The sequence below is a fragment of the Cydia splendana genome, chromosome 5 (genome assembly GCF_910591565.1).
Source record: "Cydia splendana chromosome 5, ilCydSple1.2, whole genome shotgun sequence".
In the NCBI taxonomy this organism is placed as follows: domain Eukaryota; kingdom Metazoa; phylum Arthropoda; class Insecta; order Lepidoptera; family Tortricidae; genus Cydia; species Cydia splendana.
The window spans coordinates 7,144,016-7,159,726 of record NC_085964.1 but is presented as its reverse complement, the minus strand read 5'-3'; the positions used below and the strand labels follow the sequence as shown (position 1 = coordinate 7,159,726).

Below are 15,711 nucleotides of genomic sequence, written 5' to 3'. Positions count from 1 at the left end.
TCTTCAAAAACAATGGAAAAGTTGTTTTTATCCACATAAATGGCAAAGAAGTTATGTATGATTTTGAATGATGAAACTGTAATAAATTGCAGTTAGTATTATCTCCGGGTGAACACTTTTGTGTTTCACTCGGTAGCAAAGAAACCCTCGCAACATTCCACTTTCTCACTCACGATTCCACTTTTTGGAATCATTCGCTTACTCGAGTTACAATGTTAGCAAGAGGGGTCAAACAACAACTTTGCCCCCTTGAAAACAAATAACTATTTTAGATCTGTTACCTGGGTCTCCAGGAATCAACTGATAGGCCGGTTTCGCGGTTCCTTTGTTAAACACTTTCAAGAACTTGGGAAATAGTTTTGGAACGTTCAACCTGTAATTAGAAAACATTTGCACATAAAGATGACATAGGGTTAACTTTAAATAGTATCGAACAAAACCAGGGTGCTTAGCCAACATGCCAATCGTACACGCTCCGTTGCACATTCTTCCATCTTAGTGCGACATAGACATTGGCGCAGTGACCTAGTCTTATTAGAGTCGATGGACTGAACAATTAAATGAACCGAAGAATAAAATAAGAATACAAACCAAGTGTCAGCAGAAGCATTATTCTGCAATAGGTGAAGCAGCGTGTCTCTCTCCTTGTTCCTAGTGCCGTTGGCGTAGAACGCATCCAGCGGCATCTCGCGGTTGTCCTCTATGGTCGGCGGGTTCTGCGCGTTGTTGCTCGGGTGCGATATTGTAAACGTGAACTTGATCAAAAGCGAATTGTCTGGAAATTGAAAATTATAACATAACATAGGTAAGTGTTCGTCGAAAGAAATAGCATATATAACGTTTGCGTTTTAATTGATTGCTATTCAATATATGAATTCGTTGCCTTGCTTTAATCCTTTTCCAGGCCGTACCAATCAGGGATGTTGCGGATGCAGATATTTAAAGGCGCACATCCGCGGATCTGGATGCGGATGTTAAGATTAGGTACTTAGAAAACGTCAAATATTACATTTTTAGTTTTTTTTATTAAAAAAAACGAAACGTTAAGTATTTGAGCAAGAATATAGGTGCGTTATATTTAATAAACAGTAACTTGGCCAACTTTTCTGGATCTAGACGATTTCGTTATAGGCTTCGAGCAACACGGAAGGGAGGCGGCATTCGCACTATTTCCCCTCTGCCTAGGTACAAGATCAACTAATCTAGCGCGGGTAATAAAACTAGTTGCGCTCGGATTTTTCACTAGACCGAGTCCAGACGCGCGCGTGAACACAGCAGCAGAAAAAATGCCTAATTGCTTGTTTTTTTGTCGTAAAAAGAGGTCGGAGACATCAAATTTACAAAAAGAAGGCGTTAAATTTCACATGTAATATTTTTTTTACATATCATACGTTTAATTACATTTAAACACAATTATTATATTTTAGTCTCATGCAATTGTTGGATTTATCGATTTTGCTCGCCCAGTACAAATTGCGGATCGGTCGAGCGACAAATCCGACTTCTCATCTGTCAGAGTACAATAAAATACGTCGACGAAAATGTGTTAGTGTGCGTGTTGTGACACTTGTGACTCGTCCGTATACAAAAAGAGATGGAGGTTTGCAAGATTTGTCTTTGACGTGTGTCATTTTCTATGTATTTGTGTCGTCATTTCAGATTGGATTTTGTATGTAAGTGTGTGAGAAGTGCGACTGTGTGCACCTTTCCCCCCGCAAAAAATGGCAGAAAGATTTGTACGGTAAGATATCGCTTGGGCCCCTCCCTTCCGATGTGTCGGAAGCCGGTGTTGCTCGAAGGTTATAGGTAATGACGAAATTACCTAGCACTTACGCCGCCGCTAAGATGTTCCTGTACCGACTTGGTCGACATCCGCATAAGCTCCGCATCGATTTTATGCGGATGCGGATGTTGAAAATAATGCGGATGTTCCGCGGTTGCGGATGCGGATGTTCCGCGGTTGCGGATGCGGATGCGGATGTTCGCAACATCCCTGGTACCAATCTACAAGGTTTTCCCGAATAATCCAAATATATTCCAATTAATCCAGCTTTGATGATTCATTTGAAGACAAGTCAAATTTCCCGAAAGTGCAATCTAATTTGAATCTTAAATCGGAATGCTAAAGTTGAAATTCTAGTGGCGCGTATGTGGTCAATAAATCGTACTATGCCTGGAAAAGGGTTAATACGAAAACTAGCCGATCACGATATTCCAAAATGAGTCTTGTAATTTGTATCCTTTAACCCGCAACCCTAACACTTTTCACGAGGATTTAATGATCCAGGAAAGTGACCTACTGTCCAAAATGGACATCACATTTGGAATCAGTTTCCCTAGTTTCGCCTTCTTTGGTGAACCTATTTCTTGTAATGATCGTACGAGATGTCCCAGTTCATGGTTGAGTTGGGGTTGAGGTCGATGACCGTGTGGTGCATGTACTTGTAGTATTGAACAGTAATGACTCACTAGAGATAGCCTCACGCTCGAGCCGGTCGAGCTCGGGCTGCGAGATGTCCCAGTTCATGGTTGAGTTGGGGTTGAGGTCGATGACCGTGTGGTGCATGTACTTGTAGTATTGAACAGTAATGACTCACTAGAGATAGCCTCACGCTCGAGCCGGTCGAGCTCGAGCTGCGAGATGTCCCAGTTCATGGTTGAGTTGGGGTTGAGGTCGATGACCGTGTGGTGCATGTACTTGTAGTATTGAACAGTAATGACTCACTAGAGATAGCCTCACGCTCGAGCCGGTCGAGCTCGGGCTGCGAGATGTCCCAGTTCATGGTTGAGTTGGGGTTGAGGTCGATGACCGTGTGGTGCATGTACTTGTAGTATTGAACAGTAATGACTCACTAGAGATAGCCTCACGCTCGAGCCGGTCGAGCTCGGGCTGCGAGATGTCCCAGTTCATGGTTGAGTTGGGGTTGAAGTCGATGACCGTGTGGTGCATGTACTTGTAGTATTGAACAGTAATGACTCACTAGAGATAGCCTCACGCTCGAGCCGGTCGAGCTCGAGCTGCGAGATGTCCCAGTTCATGGTTGAGTTGGGGTTGAGGTCGATGACCGTGTGGTGCATGTACTTGTAGTATTGAACAGTAATGACTCACTAGAGATAGCCTCACGCTCGAGCCGGTCGAGCTCGGGCTGCGAGATGTCCCAGTTCATGGTTGAGTTGGGGTTGAGGTCGATGACCGTGTGGTGCATGTACTTGTAGTATTGAACAGTAATGACTCACTAGAGATAGCCTCACGCTCGAGCCGGTCGAGCTCGGGCTGCGAGATGTCCCAGTTCATGGTTGAGTTGGGGTTGAGGTCGATGACCGTGTGGTGCATGTACTTGTAGTATTGAACAGTAATGACTCACTAGAGATAGCCTCACGCTCGAGCCGGTCGAGCTCGGGCTGCGAGATGTCCCAGTTCATGGTTGAGTTGGGGTTGAGGTCGATGACCGTGTGGTGCATGTACTTGTAGTATTGAACAGTAATGACTCACTAGAGATAGCCTCACGCTCGAGCCGGTCGAGCTCGGGCTGCGAGTTGTCCCAGTTCATGGTTGAGTTGGGGTTGAGGTCGATGACCGTGTGGTGCATGTACTTGTAGTATTGAACAGTAATGACTCACTAGAGATAGCCTCACGCTCGAGCCGGTCGAGCTCGGGCTGCGAGATGTCCCAGTTCATGGTTGAGTTGGGGTTGAAGTCGATGACCGTGTGGTGCATGTACTTGTAGTATTGAACAGTAATGACTCACTAGAGATAGCCTCACGCTCGAGCCGGTCGAGCTCGAGCTGCGAGATGTCCCAGTTCATGGTTGAGTTGGGGTTGAGGTCGATGACCGTGTGGTGCATGTACTTGTAGTATTGAACAGTAATGACTCACTAGAGATAGCCTCACGCTCGAGCCGGTCGAGCTCGGGCTGCGAGATGTCCCAGTTCATGGTTGAGTTGGGGTTGAGGTCGATGACCGTGTGGTGCATGTACTTGTAGTATTGAACAGTAATGACTCACTAGAGATAGCCTCACGCTCGAGCCGGTCGAGCTCGGGCTGCGAGATGTCCCAGTTCATGGTTGAGTTGGGGTTGAAGTCGATGACCGTGTGGTGCATGTACTTGTAGTATTGAACAGTAATGACTCACTAGAGATAGCCTCACGCTCGAGCCGGTCGAGCTCGGGCTGCGAGATGTCCCAGTTCATGGTTGAGTTGGGGTTGAGGTCGATGACCGTGTGGTGCATGTACTTGTAGTATTGAACAGTAATGACTCACTAGAGATAGCCTCACGCTCGAGCCGGTCGAGCTCGGGCTGCGAGATGTCCCAGTTCATGGTGGAGTTGGGGTTGAGGTTGATGACCGCCACGTCGTTGTACATGTAGTTGGAGAGGAACGTTTGCGCGGTACGGTCCCGGGCATATATATTGCTTAGCTGGTTGTAGTCCTGCTCCGTGTACCTGTTTAAACAATACACGTTATAGTAACGACAAAATAAGCGATAGCATTGCTTTGACGGATGCGATATTTAAAGGATTAAACCGAAGTTTGAGATTCTTGATTCTTATTTTGTCCTCTCACAGTAAATGTTATAGAATCAATACTCAAAGGACATTAAGTACATGTCTTGTTTAAGAATCTATTCGTACTTAAGTTGTAAAAATGATAGACGACGCAATAGAGTAGTACGATCAAAAAATAAATCTTACGTCTACGTGAAAGCATCGTAAAGTATAAATGGAATGGACTTACTGATAAATGTCGTGTGATTGTGCTGACATCTGGTACGCGGGCAGGAACGGTCCGATTCGTATTTTGACCGTCACGTCCGTCGGGGGGTTGGGTTGTCCCACCTGTATCGATGAAAACACGAAAATTCATTGTTTTAAACTATGTTCTTATTTTTGCTTGCATTTTATAATTTGGGTTTACCTATCTCGCTGTAGGTTTGTAATATGTATATCTGAATAAAATTAAATAGTGTTAAATTAAGTTCAATTTGTCCCACTTCTCGATTCCCGATTGAGCTGAAATTTAGCTAGGTATGCTAATTTGATCAATGAAATATGCCTAATTTCGGTAAAAGCTAGTCAAATGATAGATATTCAAGGACGCAAGTAAGAAGTCCTGATGAATAGTGAACGTCTATGTAGTTTTCAAAGGCATTTATTATTAAATTTAGTGCTCATGTGTCACGTGTCACTTACGGTGTTGCCAAAAGCGAAGAAGACCAAGGGGAACCAGATGATGGCGATAACGAAGGCGAGCACGGTGCCGCCGAGCAGGTACTTGGACAGGGCGGGCCGCTTCGTGCCGCGCGGCGCCGGGTACTCGTCTTCCACGAAGCGGGAGCACTGGAACATACAACCGTGTTAGTTCATCTATTCAGGAAATCGTAGTTTTAGAACACGCCACTGTTTCGTAAAAAAAGGGGGATATTGTCACATTGTATCTTAACCTTTTGAACGCCAAACGGCGCATCCATTTGCCGTGCCACTGACGCCACGGGGGTAAAATTTAGTTTTGTGAATAAATAACGCCAACCTAAAAGTGGGGTGTTTTTCAGTAGATTTTCATCAAAAAACGATCGACGGCAAATGACATCTTTGGCGTCGTTGTCACGATTTTGCGTTGACGTCAATTGCCGTCTGTGGCGTTCAAAAGGTTAAGCTTTTAGGTTATTAAATACTGGTTTATAGGTCGCACTGATTTTTGAAAAAGCAAAGTTATAGAACAAGAAGAAAAGGGATAGTCAGCCTCGTATCTCTTTCCGGCCTCGCTACGCTCAACGGTATAGACCTACGGTATCTTCCCGGTCTCTGTAGTAATGTACGTAGTATTGTAACACAAGAGATAAGAAAGCGTAGTCATAATATGTACATACCTACATATAATTCATCGACTCAGTACGTGTGTAGTTAAGAATGTATGGGTTACCTTTAGTAAGAAAACGCTGGCGAATATATCCTCCATTTTTAACCAGTCCATGAGCGTCATGGACGTGTCCGTCCAGATCCAGTCCATTAAAGTCCGCAACTCGAATACAAACGGCACAGCCATGAAACTGTAACCAAACAGTATAATAATATTAAACTGAAATATATGTCATATACTAAGAAAAAGTGACCAAGTCCTCTAGTGCCCCAGGCTGGAATCGAACCAGCGTCCTCTGCTATCGCGGCAGGTGCCTGAACCACTCGGCCACCGGGCCACAGTGGCATAGGTCGAATTTTTCCAAGTATATGCACTTCTTACTGAAGGCTTATGGCGCCCCCTGGCCATCCCTAAGGAAGAACAGTATGGTTAGGACCTTCTAACTGGATCATCTCATGTGATACCGTGTTAGCGAGAGAGATGGCGCTGCCAATCAATACTATTAGAAGTATTGATATTTTTCTGAAAAATAATTTAATTTGTTCAAATACTTCTAATAGTATTGATTGGCAGCGCCTATTGATTTCAGTTTATAATTTATATAGTAGTGTTTCTACTTGATAAAAACAAATTAAAATATTTTTCTGAAAAATAATTTAATTTGTTCAAATACTTCTAATAGTATAATATGTTTTAACCCCTCTTTAAATACCTTAGTCTTAACCTTTTGAACGCCAAACGGCGCAACCATTTGCCGTGCCACTGACGCCACGGGGGTAAAATTTAGTTTTGTGAATAAATAATGGCAACCTAAAAGTGGGGTGTTTTTCAGTAAATTTTCATCAAAAAACGATTGACATCAAATGCAGTCTTTGGCGTCGTTGTCACGATTTTACGTTGACGTCAATTGCCGTATGTGGCGTTCAAAAGGTTAAAATATATGTACCAGTACCACCTATGGGTGACCTATCTTATCATAAGTAATCATTAACACTTTTCATCTTTATTACAACAGTAGCACCAAAAGCAAGTAGACGCACTTCATAACCCAAAAAAAAAAACCCACCTAAACTCCTCTAAGTGTTACGTACCACTTAAAGAAGACCATGTTGAGGAAGCCGTACGACTTGCAAAGGAAGTTGCCGATGATGCGGCGCGGGTACCCGCACCGGATCTGGTGCGCGGACAGCAGCAGGTACACGCACTTTATCATGTACCACATCGGAGGCGGAAGCAACGCGTTGAATGCTCTGCAAAGATAGACGTCAACATTATTAGGAAGAATGACCTGGATATACTTATATGCGGGTCATTGAAAATAGTCCTCTCGTAAAACTTCACTACTACTCCACTGGGGCTACTGGTAGCACTGGTTCATGGACACACTTTTATAGAAGTGACAGTACATATTGATGACCAATGAATGGGGTTTTTGCCCGGTCGAAGTATTTAGCAGATGGCGCCAGCATAGCTTGCTTTGTCAATCCCTAGAATTGTGTCAAATTCTTGTTTTTTTAATAGAATTTTATGCCCTGGATGCCAGTGCTTTAAGCCAAATCTCATAGAACTCTACTAGAGAAAGGGGTAAGCTATGATGGCGCCATCTATGCAAACCTTTGACAGTTGCCAACCACATTGTATAATTGGCTCACCTTTCAGTAATAAAGGGCAGTACGAAGAACATCCACACGTGCACGCCTATAATGAGCCCGTACTGGAACAGTATCTTGCCCAACATGAACTTGCGCAGGTACAACGCCCGATCGATGACTATTAGCGCGAATTGGAGGATCAACATCACGAGGAACGGGATCGGGACTTTGTTCTCTTCTAGGTACGCTTTCACACCGCCGTCACCTTGGTGGGTCTGTAAAAGGAATAATACATTTACACGGTTATTCATAAAACACAAACAAATACGTAGTTAAAATGCCAGATAAAGACAAAAGATCAACAACTAATAGACGAAAGTTCAAGTCGCACAGGAGTATGTAGGGTAGGCGTACACTCGCGGGCCCGGTGGCAACATCACACGTACGACGACAGAGCTATTATGCCCGCCTTCTACTGCGAGCGGAACGGGCTCCATTCGGATTGGAGTCCGCTTAGCTCGCAATGGTGAAATGCATACATGTGCTTCTAACGAATGGAACTCCATTGGAATTCCATTTTACTCCGGTCCGCTCAGTCCGTTGTCTCCGTCTCTTTTTGGGTGGAAAGCGGGGTGTTACACTCACCCCGAAGGCAGCGAAGCCGAAGATGACGACGAGGAAGTTGAAGAAGTCGCACAGGAACATGTAGGCGTACACGTCGGCCGTCACGCGCGCGCCCGGCGCTAGCATTCGCTGGAAGAAACTCTTCATCGGACGCATATAGCGCTTCACCCTGTGTAGTAAAACAGATTTATTTATACTGCACATCAGGGGTTTCCTAATGTACAATTAAAATTCTTTATTTCAGGCCACTAGTGGGCCCATGGAAAAATATCTTAACACTAGAATACCCGATTTGCAAGACCGAAGTGATCTAATAAGTGTAAGGATCATTATTTATTAATAGCTTATATTTTGATCATTCTTACTTTTGTTTATGAATAATTTATAAAAGAGTATCAATTGACTCATACTTGTCACTGGTTCCCGCCATGTTGAATTGTAATAAAAAGGGGGTATACCAGTGACAAGTGGCCAGTTCGAGTACGGACAAGTTAGAGTGAAGACGTCTTGAATATTTGATTGTAAATTGGTTGTTATTATGTTTATAACAAATGAATAAAGTTAAAATATTGGTACAAGTATTAGTTTTCATCATCGACCCGGTAATAACCCAACAATTTCAGAAGTTGGATCTAACAAAAATCGATAGGATTTTTGCCACGCCGCACGAACGTAAGGTTTTCTTTTCTTTTTCGTTTGTATCAGTGAGTAAACTATGTTTACCGGAAAGTGTATTAAATTTTGGTAAGTCATTTCTTTATATATTTTTTTTTACTCCCTTTCATTTTAAATAAAATTGGTTTAAGAACGTACCGTCATATCTGTATTAAATATACTGTATATATTATTAACGATCATGATGATGATTTGCCCAATTTTGGTATATGTATGTGTAGAAAGAACGTACGAACGGATGCCAGGTAGTCTCACTTATAATAAAAATATTAAATTTAAAATCTACAGTTGTCATTTAAGCGTTTTTGAATATTACATATGAGTCAGTGAAAATTAGATCGAATGTCATTATAATGTTTCTATATTATCAAACTCGATTGTATGATGGTGTACCACATCGATTATTTCAAACTCAGGCTAAGGACTCATTATTTAGTTTTGTTGCGTAGCAAAATAGCATAGTACAACTGTAGTAGCAAACTACAGTAGGATATTGTTTTATGTACATTAAGATTTACGATCTGTTGCACCTTTTGAGGTCAGTTTGCGGTACTAAAATTGTATGAATACACTGGCTTTGTAACCGTGACACCGATGAGTAAACTAAAAATTAAATCTTGCCAATTGAATACCTCTGAAGTAAACCCCTGTTGAGTTTGTATTAGCAATGCCTCTAGTATGAAGTTTTTAAACGCGATTGGCGTCAGTGTATAACGTAATATTGTTACGAATGCATCTAAGATATTGCTTTTATTAAAATGTTGGGCATTATAATATAAGACCTTTCGGAACTTCACTTTAAAATCATTCTGGTCACTATGTAAGTTTATACATAATATTGCGATTCCATGCGCACAAGACCGACAAGACGATACATTATTTAAAAGAAAATAACGTGACGATCTAAGTCCAAATTGGAAACCATAATGCAGGGTTACGTTATGTAACTTGTGTACCTAGTGCTATTAGCTATTAACATGGTTTTTTTTAACCTAGTGCTTTTATACCGATATCGGTTTTCATTCAGCGACGCTGCCCAACGCAGCATTACTTATGAAAGCCTCGATGAAGCTAAACTACTAGAACACGTAGTTATAATTATTTTCCCTTCTTGTATGGAAATACAACACCTTTATGACATATCGGATATTAAACGTATTAATAGTATGAATCAGAGTTGGGCACTTATAATTGCGATCTGTGATTAAACTAAAATAAAGCTCAGTCAAATGATTTCATAAGGAATAAAGGAAGTAGCGGTCGTAAAACGAACCTTATTCTAACTTTATCAACTAAAACGTTACTTTGAATAACCATGATAACCATCTGCTCGAATAATTAAAATACTTCCAAAACCATGTCGATGATAAATTCATAAGTGTGTCATGTCGAATTCAAGCTAATTGGTAAACTCATGATAAATTGACAAAATAAGTTGCCGTTATTAAAACTAACGTTACCATTCTCATTTTATTTAATTTAACTAATTTTGCCCAACTCTGGTATGAACATACATCTATATTAAATCTCCATGTTATGGAGCGTATGTCGTTTGTTGAATACACGAGTAGTAACTCGTTAACGAATGTACTTATGTAATATTTTTCTATTGTTTTTCTATTGCACACTCCTCAACATACGTAACTCGTAACTTTGTGCGCTGAGCATTAAGTATTTTTTGTGTCAATTTACACATACTAGATATCGTGAACTTGCATCTCAATGGATTCAATTTAATAACCTGTCACCTTTTGTTTAGACTGTATGACTGTATGTCATCAAGTCTTAATGTAATCAGTTTTTTATCATAACAACCTTGTAAGGGCCAGTAATTTTGGCACGAGTACTTAATCAATGTATATAAATGTATGTGTGTTACCATGATGATCATGGAGAAATGCGAGGTCGATGGGACATCGATATGCTTAACTATTTGATATAATATTTGATTGCGAGCTACGCATACTTTAAACATTTAGAAACTCATTTACCCCTTTATTTATAGGATGTGAATATTTTGAATGACGTTAAGTCTTGCAAACCACTAATAATCTCCTGTGTTTTATCTGACAGGACAGTATCGTTTGCTACATCTTTATTATTTTTGTTTTTCTGTAATAGTAGTAAATTCAAATCATACTTAGGTACCTAAATGAAAAACAAAGGACCTTAATCTTTGAAGTTGCGTGTAGTACTGAAAAGTTGTAACTTAAAACTACGCTTATGCGTAATATGTAGAGTCATATGTAGAGTCATATGTAGAGTCATATGTAGAGTCATATGTAGAGTCATATGTAGAGTCATATGTAGAGTCATATGTAGAGTCATATGTAGAGTCATATGTAGAGTCATATGTAGAGTCATATGTAGAGTCATATGTAGAGTCATATGTAGAGTCATATGTAGAGTCATATGTAGAGTCATATGTAGAGTCATATGTAGAGTCATATGCAGAGTCATATGCAGAGTCATATGCAGAGTCATATGCAGAGTCATATGCAGAGTCATATGCAGAGTCATATGCAGAGTCATATGCAGAGTCATATGCAGAGTCATATGTAGAGTCATATGTAGAGTCATATGCAGAGTCATATGTAGAGTCATATGTAGAGTCATATGTAGAGTCATATGTAGAGTCATATGTAGAGTCATATGTAGAGTCATATGTAGAGTCATATGTAGAGTCATATGTAGAGTCATATGTAGAGTCATATGTAGAGTCATATGTAGAGTCATATGTAGAGTCATATGTAGAGTCATATGTAGAGTCATATGTAGAGTCATATGTAGAGTCATATGTAGAGTCATATGTAGAGTCATATGTAGAGTCATATGTAGAGTCATATGTAGAGTCATATGTAGAGTCATATGTAGAGTCATATGTAGAGTCATATGTAGAGTCATATGTAGAGTCATATGTAGAGTCATATGTAGAGTCATATGTAGAGTCATATGTAGAGTCATATGTAGAGTCATATGTAGAGTCATATGTAGAGCCATATGTAGAGCCATATGTAGAGCCATATGTATAGAGTCAGAGCTATACGTTGAGTGGTTTTCATATAAAGAGTCGATGACGTATGTGCAGACACTAGTATCAGTAGATAAGAAGCGCCATGTTAATCTTGTGGAATCGATGTGTTTGTGTAGGTATACACAATATACAACGCACGTGGATGGACGTGTGAGACTTTAATGCGCGTGGATGAACGTGCGAGACTTAAACGCACGTGGATGAACGTGTGAGACTTGACGCGCGTGGATGAATGCGCTACACTTTTATTCCAACTTTCATAAATATATTTACAACAATTTAAAATAATTAGTCAACCATATATCAGTATAATTTAATCATAAAAACATAATAAACAGTAATAATAAGCAAAGAAAAATTAATAAAATTTCTACACGTCTATTACTAATATGTTGAGTTCTCATCTGAGTGCAGTTTAGATTAAAACGGTATGAAATATCATATTATGTGTGTTATACACGAGTTGCTAAAATCCTAAGATTGTAATAATACTTTTATATTTACAAAAAAAAAGAGACGAAGGAAATAGATAACGACACTTGATTAATAAAGGAAACAACGATTATCGCTCGTTCGTAAATATAAAATTACATGTAATGGAAATCGATATACGAGTAGATTAATGATGCCCGTTTTCTTAATGTTCAACTTGAACTTGGCTGGGCGCGTGAGCCATAGAGATTAGACATTCATAATGTAAAATATATATAAAACCAATGGTTATTACTGAGGAATATACGGTAAATTCTCTGCAAAAGAAATAAATGTTGTTATGTTTAATTCATAAGTAAAGCTTTTAAATTTACACGGGAACTCATTTCTTCCATTATTTAAACCACCATAGTACAACATCATTATGAACTTTTATATATCAAATAATAATTGATAAGGTGCTTCGCTTTTAATATACTGTCAAACTGTTCAATATTACTTGACAATTAAACATGATTATTATGCATATGTGAATTTACATATTTTTATATGTATTCTAATACCGTGTTCGATAATCGATAATTCATAAGAAAGTCCCATTTATTTGAATGTCAATTTCAATACAAGTTATAAAGTTACAAAAATTAAATATATAGTTTTTATTTAATGAGGCTTCAGAAAACGGTTCTTAATTTGTCTCACATTAATTATGTACGAATATCTCGATCTAGTAAAATAGTATTATAAATAAGTCTTATTTTCGTACAACCAGAATAATTTTAATAATAAACATACTCCAAGCATACATACATAATTAGTATAATTACATGCATTAATTGTCGAATCTGATTTAATTAGTATTATCATTAATTCTTTAGATATGTCCGAATAAGGAATTAGGATAACAAATGCACCGTAATACCTATTAGACTTTAGTTTCTGAAAAATAAAAAAAAATCACGACTATAGCTGGAAATTAAATATTTGGTATTCAAACTCAACTACAATAATAAACTTGTTGGTTCAGATAAAACCTGTTGAAAAAAAAACAAACATGGTATTTCTTAGTCACTTTGTAACATGAATATTATTCGATCTAGATTCGCTAAGAGTATTGTTATAATGACCAAATACTTTTAAAAATAAATCGCAATGTAGATGTTCATCATTCATGTGGAATAATTAATTAACTAGTTTATGTCTGATGTTTAAATCCATTTTATGTGATGAGGAATTTGTTCTTGTAATGAAGTTACAAAGTTCTGTAATAAAATTATTCATTCGTTCATTCAAATTTATAAAACCTAACGGTTACTTAGTTTATGTTCTTATACCTACTTGATGGATCTTTAATGGCTATATTTATGACCTAAGGCGTGTAAGCGGTTCGAATGAGGATTAGTCGGTCGCATTCATATTAAAATATAAAACTTTGACTGTTGATAATAGCAGGTTAATAGAACTACCTCTACAATAAGATATCTTAATACAATAAAATCGTTGGCAACAGGTAACGTTCGAAGTAATATCAAAAGTTTGTGTTAATTTAAATCAACATATTATATCATCAGATAATCAGTAGCCCAAACAAAAAATACATAATTTGTCACTTTTATGATTGCATTCATGTCAACTACGGGCTGGGCCCGAAGATATAAAATCAGAACCATGCATTCTTTATAGAGATGTGACACTTATGCCCTATTTTCATTATTAAACCCTATTGCGCAATACATGATATAGTGAATTGTGGACTATTTTATTTACAAATATTATAATAATTAATACAAATTAGGTACAATTTGGTAGCCATGTCGTTTATGTACTAAAATAATTGAAACGTGAAACAATAAATTCATAACATGCTTAAATCCATATAACTATAAAGATTAATGATTAAATAAATCAATGAAATAAAACCACGAGTATTCAATAATAATTTAAAAAAGGAAGTTTTAATTTCATATATCTAAAGAAAGTCTTGAAAGTTTCAGAACGACCCAGGAGCGTCCAGGTGAAAGGGCCAGGGTTTGGTATTCCATTACCACCCAGGAGTGCCCAGGTGAGAGGGTCGGGGTGTGGAATCACTTCCGACCCAGGAGTGCCTAGGTGAGATGGCCAGGGTGATGACATTCCTGTTCCTTAGCAGAACTAAGGTGCTTCTACGCAGAAGTACGATCGTTGACTACACCGCAGAGTCTTCGAATGCTGGCATCATGGCACGCGAAGCTGCGGCTAGTAGCGGCACGAGATCCGGTGCCCCGTGTTGCGCAGCATCAGCGTGGTTGGCGGCATCATCATCGAGGACAGCTTCAGATGTGTCGACGGCACTATCGCAGTGGGCAGAGCTTGCGTGGTCGGTGGCACCATTGCAGTTAATGAGAACGTGGCGTCGGTTAGGCAGACGGCGCAACCCGCGGTGACGCAACTATCTTCTGTTGGGGAAGTGATCCATGTATAGCGGTTTGAATATTTACGTGCGAAAGTGAATGGTGTTGTGTACGTATATTATATTATATTTCTTGATCATAATTATTGAAATTTAACAAGTGTTAAAGAAAACTTAATAATGCTAGATTGCGTAATCTTACTATTACATAATGAAACATAGTGTACCGTCTATTACGCTTATCGTATGATTTTTTTTATTGTTTAATATATTGTTATATTTCTGCAGGCCGAACTAATTAAATTTATTCGTTTCTATGATGACATATAGTTTCTATAACCTTGATAACAGACTTGTGAAAATTCTTCGAAAACCATAATTTGAACGATTAATAATATTATGTTCTGGTATCGGCCACCTATTTCCTAATTATCATTAATTATCATTTTATTAATGCCTAATAATTAACAATAATACACATTATAATTATAATCTTATTAATAGTATATATCGTGCAATCATGAGTGCACATGAGTATTACGTGTTTGTAATTTTATTTTCTCTTGTTACTTATTATTATTTAATATGCATATTATGTGCATAAATATCATTCACATAGTAATATTGGATCAGTGAATCTTGGTTTGTTTTAATGTATACATTTTGATTCATTATTTTCATAAATTTGTCTTTATTTTTATCATTATTTTTAACTATTTTATATTAAGGTTTGGCGAAGGGTCTCGCCTCGAACAGGATGGCCGAGCTGTAAGGATCATTATTTATTAATAGCTTATATTTTGATCATTCTTACTTTTGTTTATGAATAATTTATAAAAGAGTATCAATTGACTCATACTTGTCACTGGTTCCCGCCATGTTGAATTGTAATAAAAAGGGGGTATACCAGTGACAAGTGGCCAGTTCGAGTACGGACAAGTTAGAGTGAAGACGTCTTGAATATTTGATTGTAAATTGATTGTTATTATGTTTATAACAAATGAATAAAGTTAAAATATTGGTACAAGTATTAGTTTTCATCATCGACCCGGTAATAACCCAACATAAGAGTGAACAGTTTTGTATATCCTACGTAGCTCTAAAAATA

General features: G+C 38.6%; 1 protein-coding gene across 4 annotated transcripts in view; it reads right to left on the bottom strand.

Annotated features, from left to right (window-relative positions):
* Window positions 1–15,711, bottom strand: part of LOC134790553 (piezo-type mechanosensitive ion channel component) — a 91,706-nt gene that overhangs the window by 5,287 nt on the left and 70,708 nt on the right. For all 4 annotated transcript variants that reach the window (XM_063761384.1, XM_063761385.1, XM_063761386.1 and 1 more), the window contains 9 exons: window positions 8,095–8,242; window positions 7,510–7,724; window positions 6,949–7,107; window positions 5,921–6,047; window positions 5,191–5,337; window positions 4,736–4,836; window positions 4,262–4,443; window positions 592–775; window positions 282–373 (listed from right to left, as the gene is read on the bottom strand). In XM_063761384.1, the coding sequence (XP_063617454.1) occupies window positions 282–373; window positions 592–775; window positions 4,262–4,443; window positions 4,736–4,836; window positions 5,191–5,337; window positions 5,921–6,047; window positions 6,949–7,107; window positions 7,510–7,724; window positions 8,095–8,242 (1,355 nt within the window). The remainder of the gene's footprint in view (window positions 1–281; window positions 374–591; window positions 776–4,261; window positions 4,444–4,735; window positions 4,837–5,190; window positions 5,338–5,920; window positions 6,048–6,948; window positions 7,108–7,509; window positions 7,725–8,094; window positions 8,243–15,711) is intronic.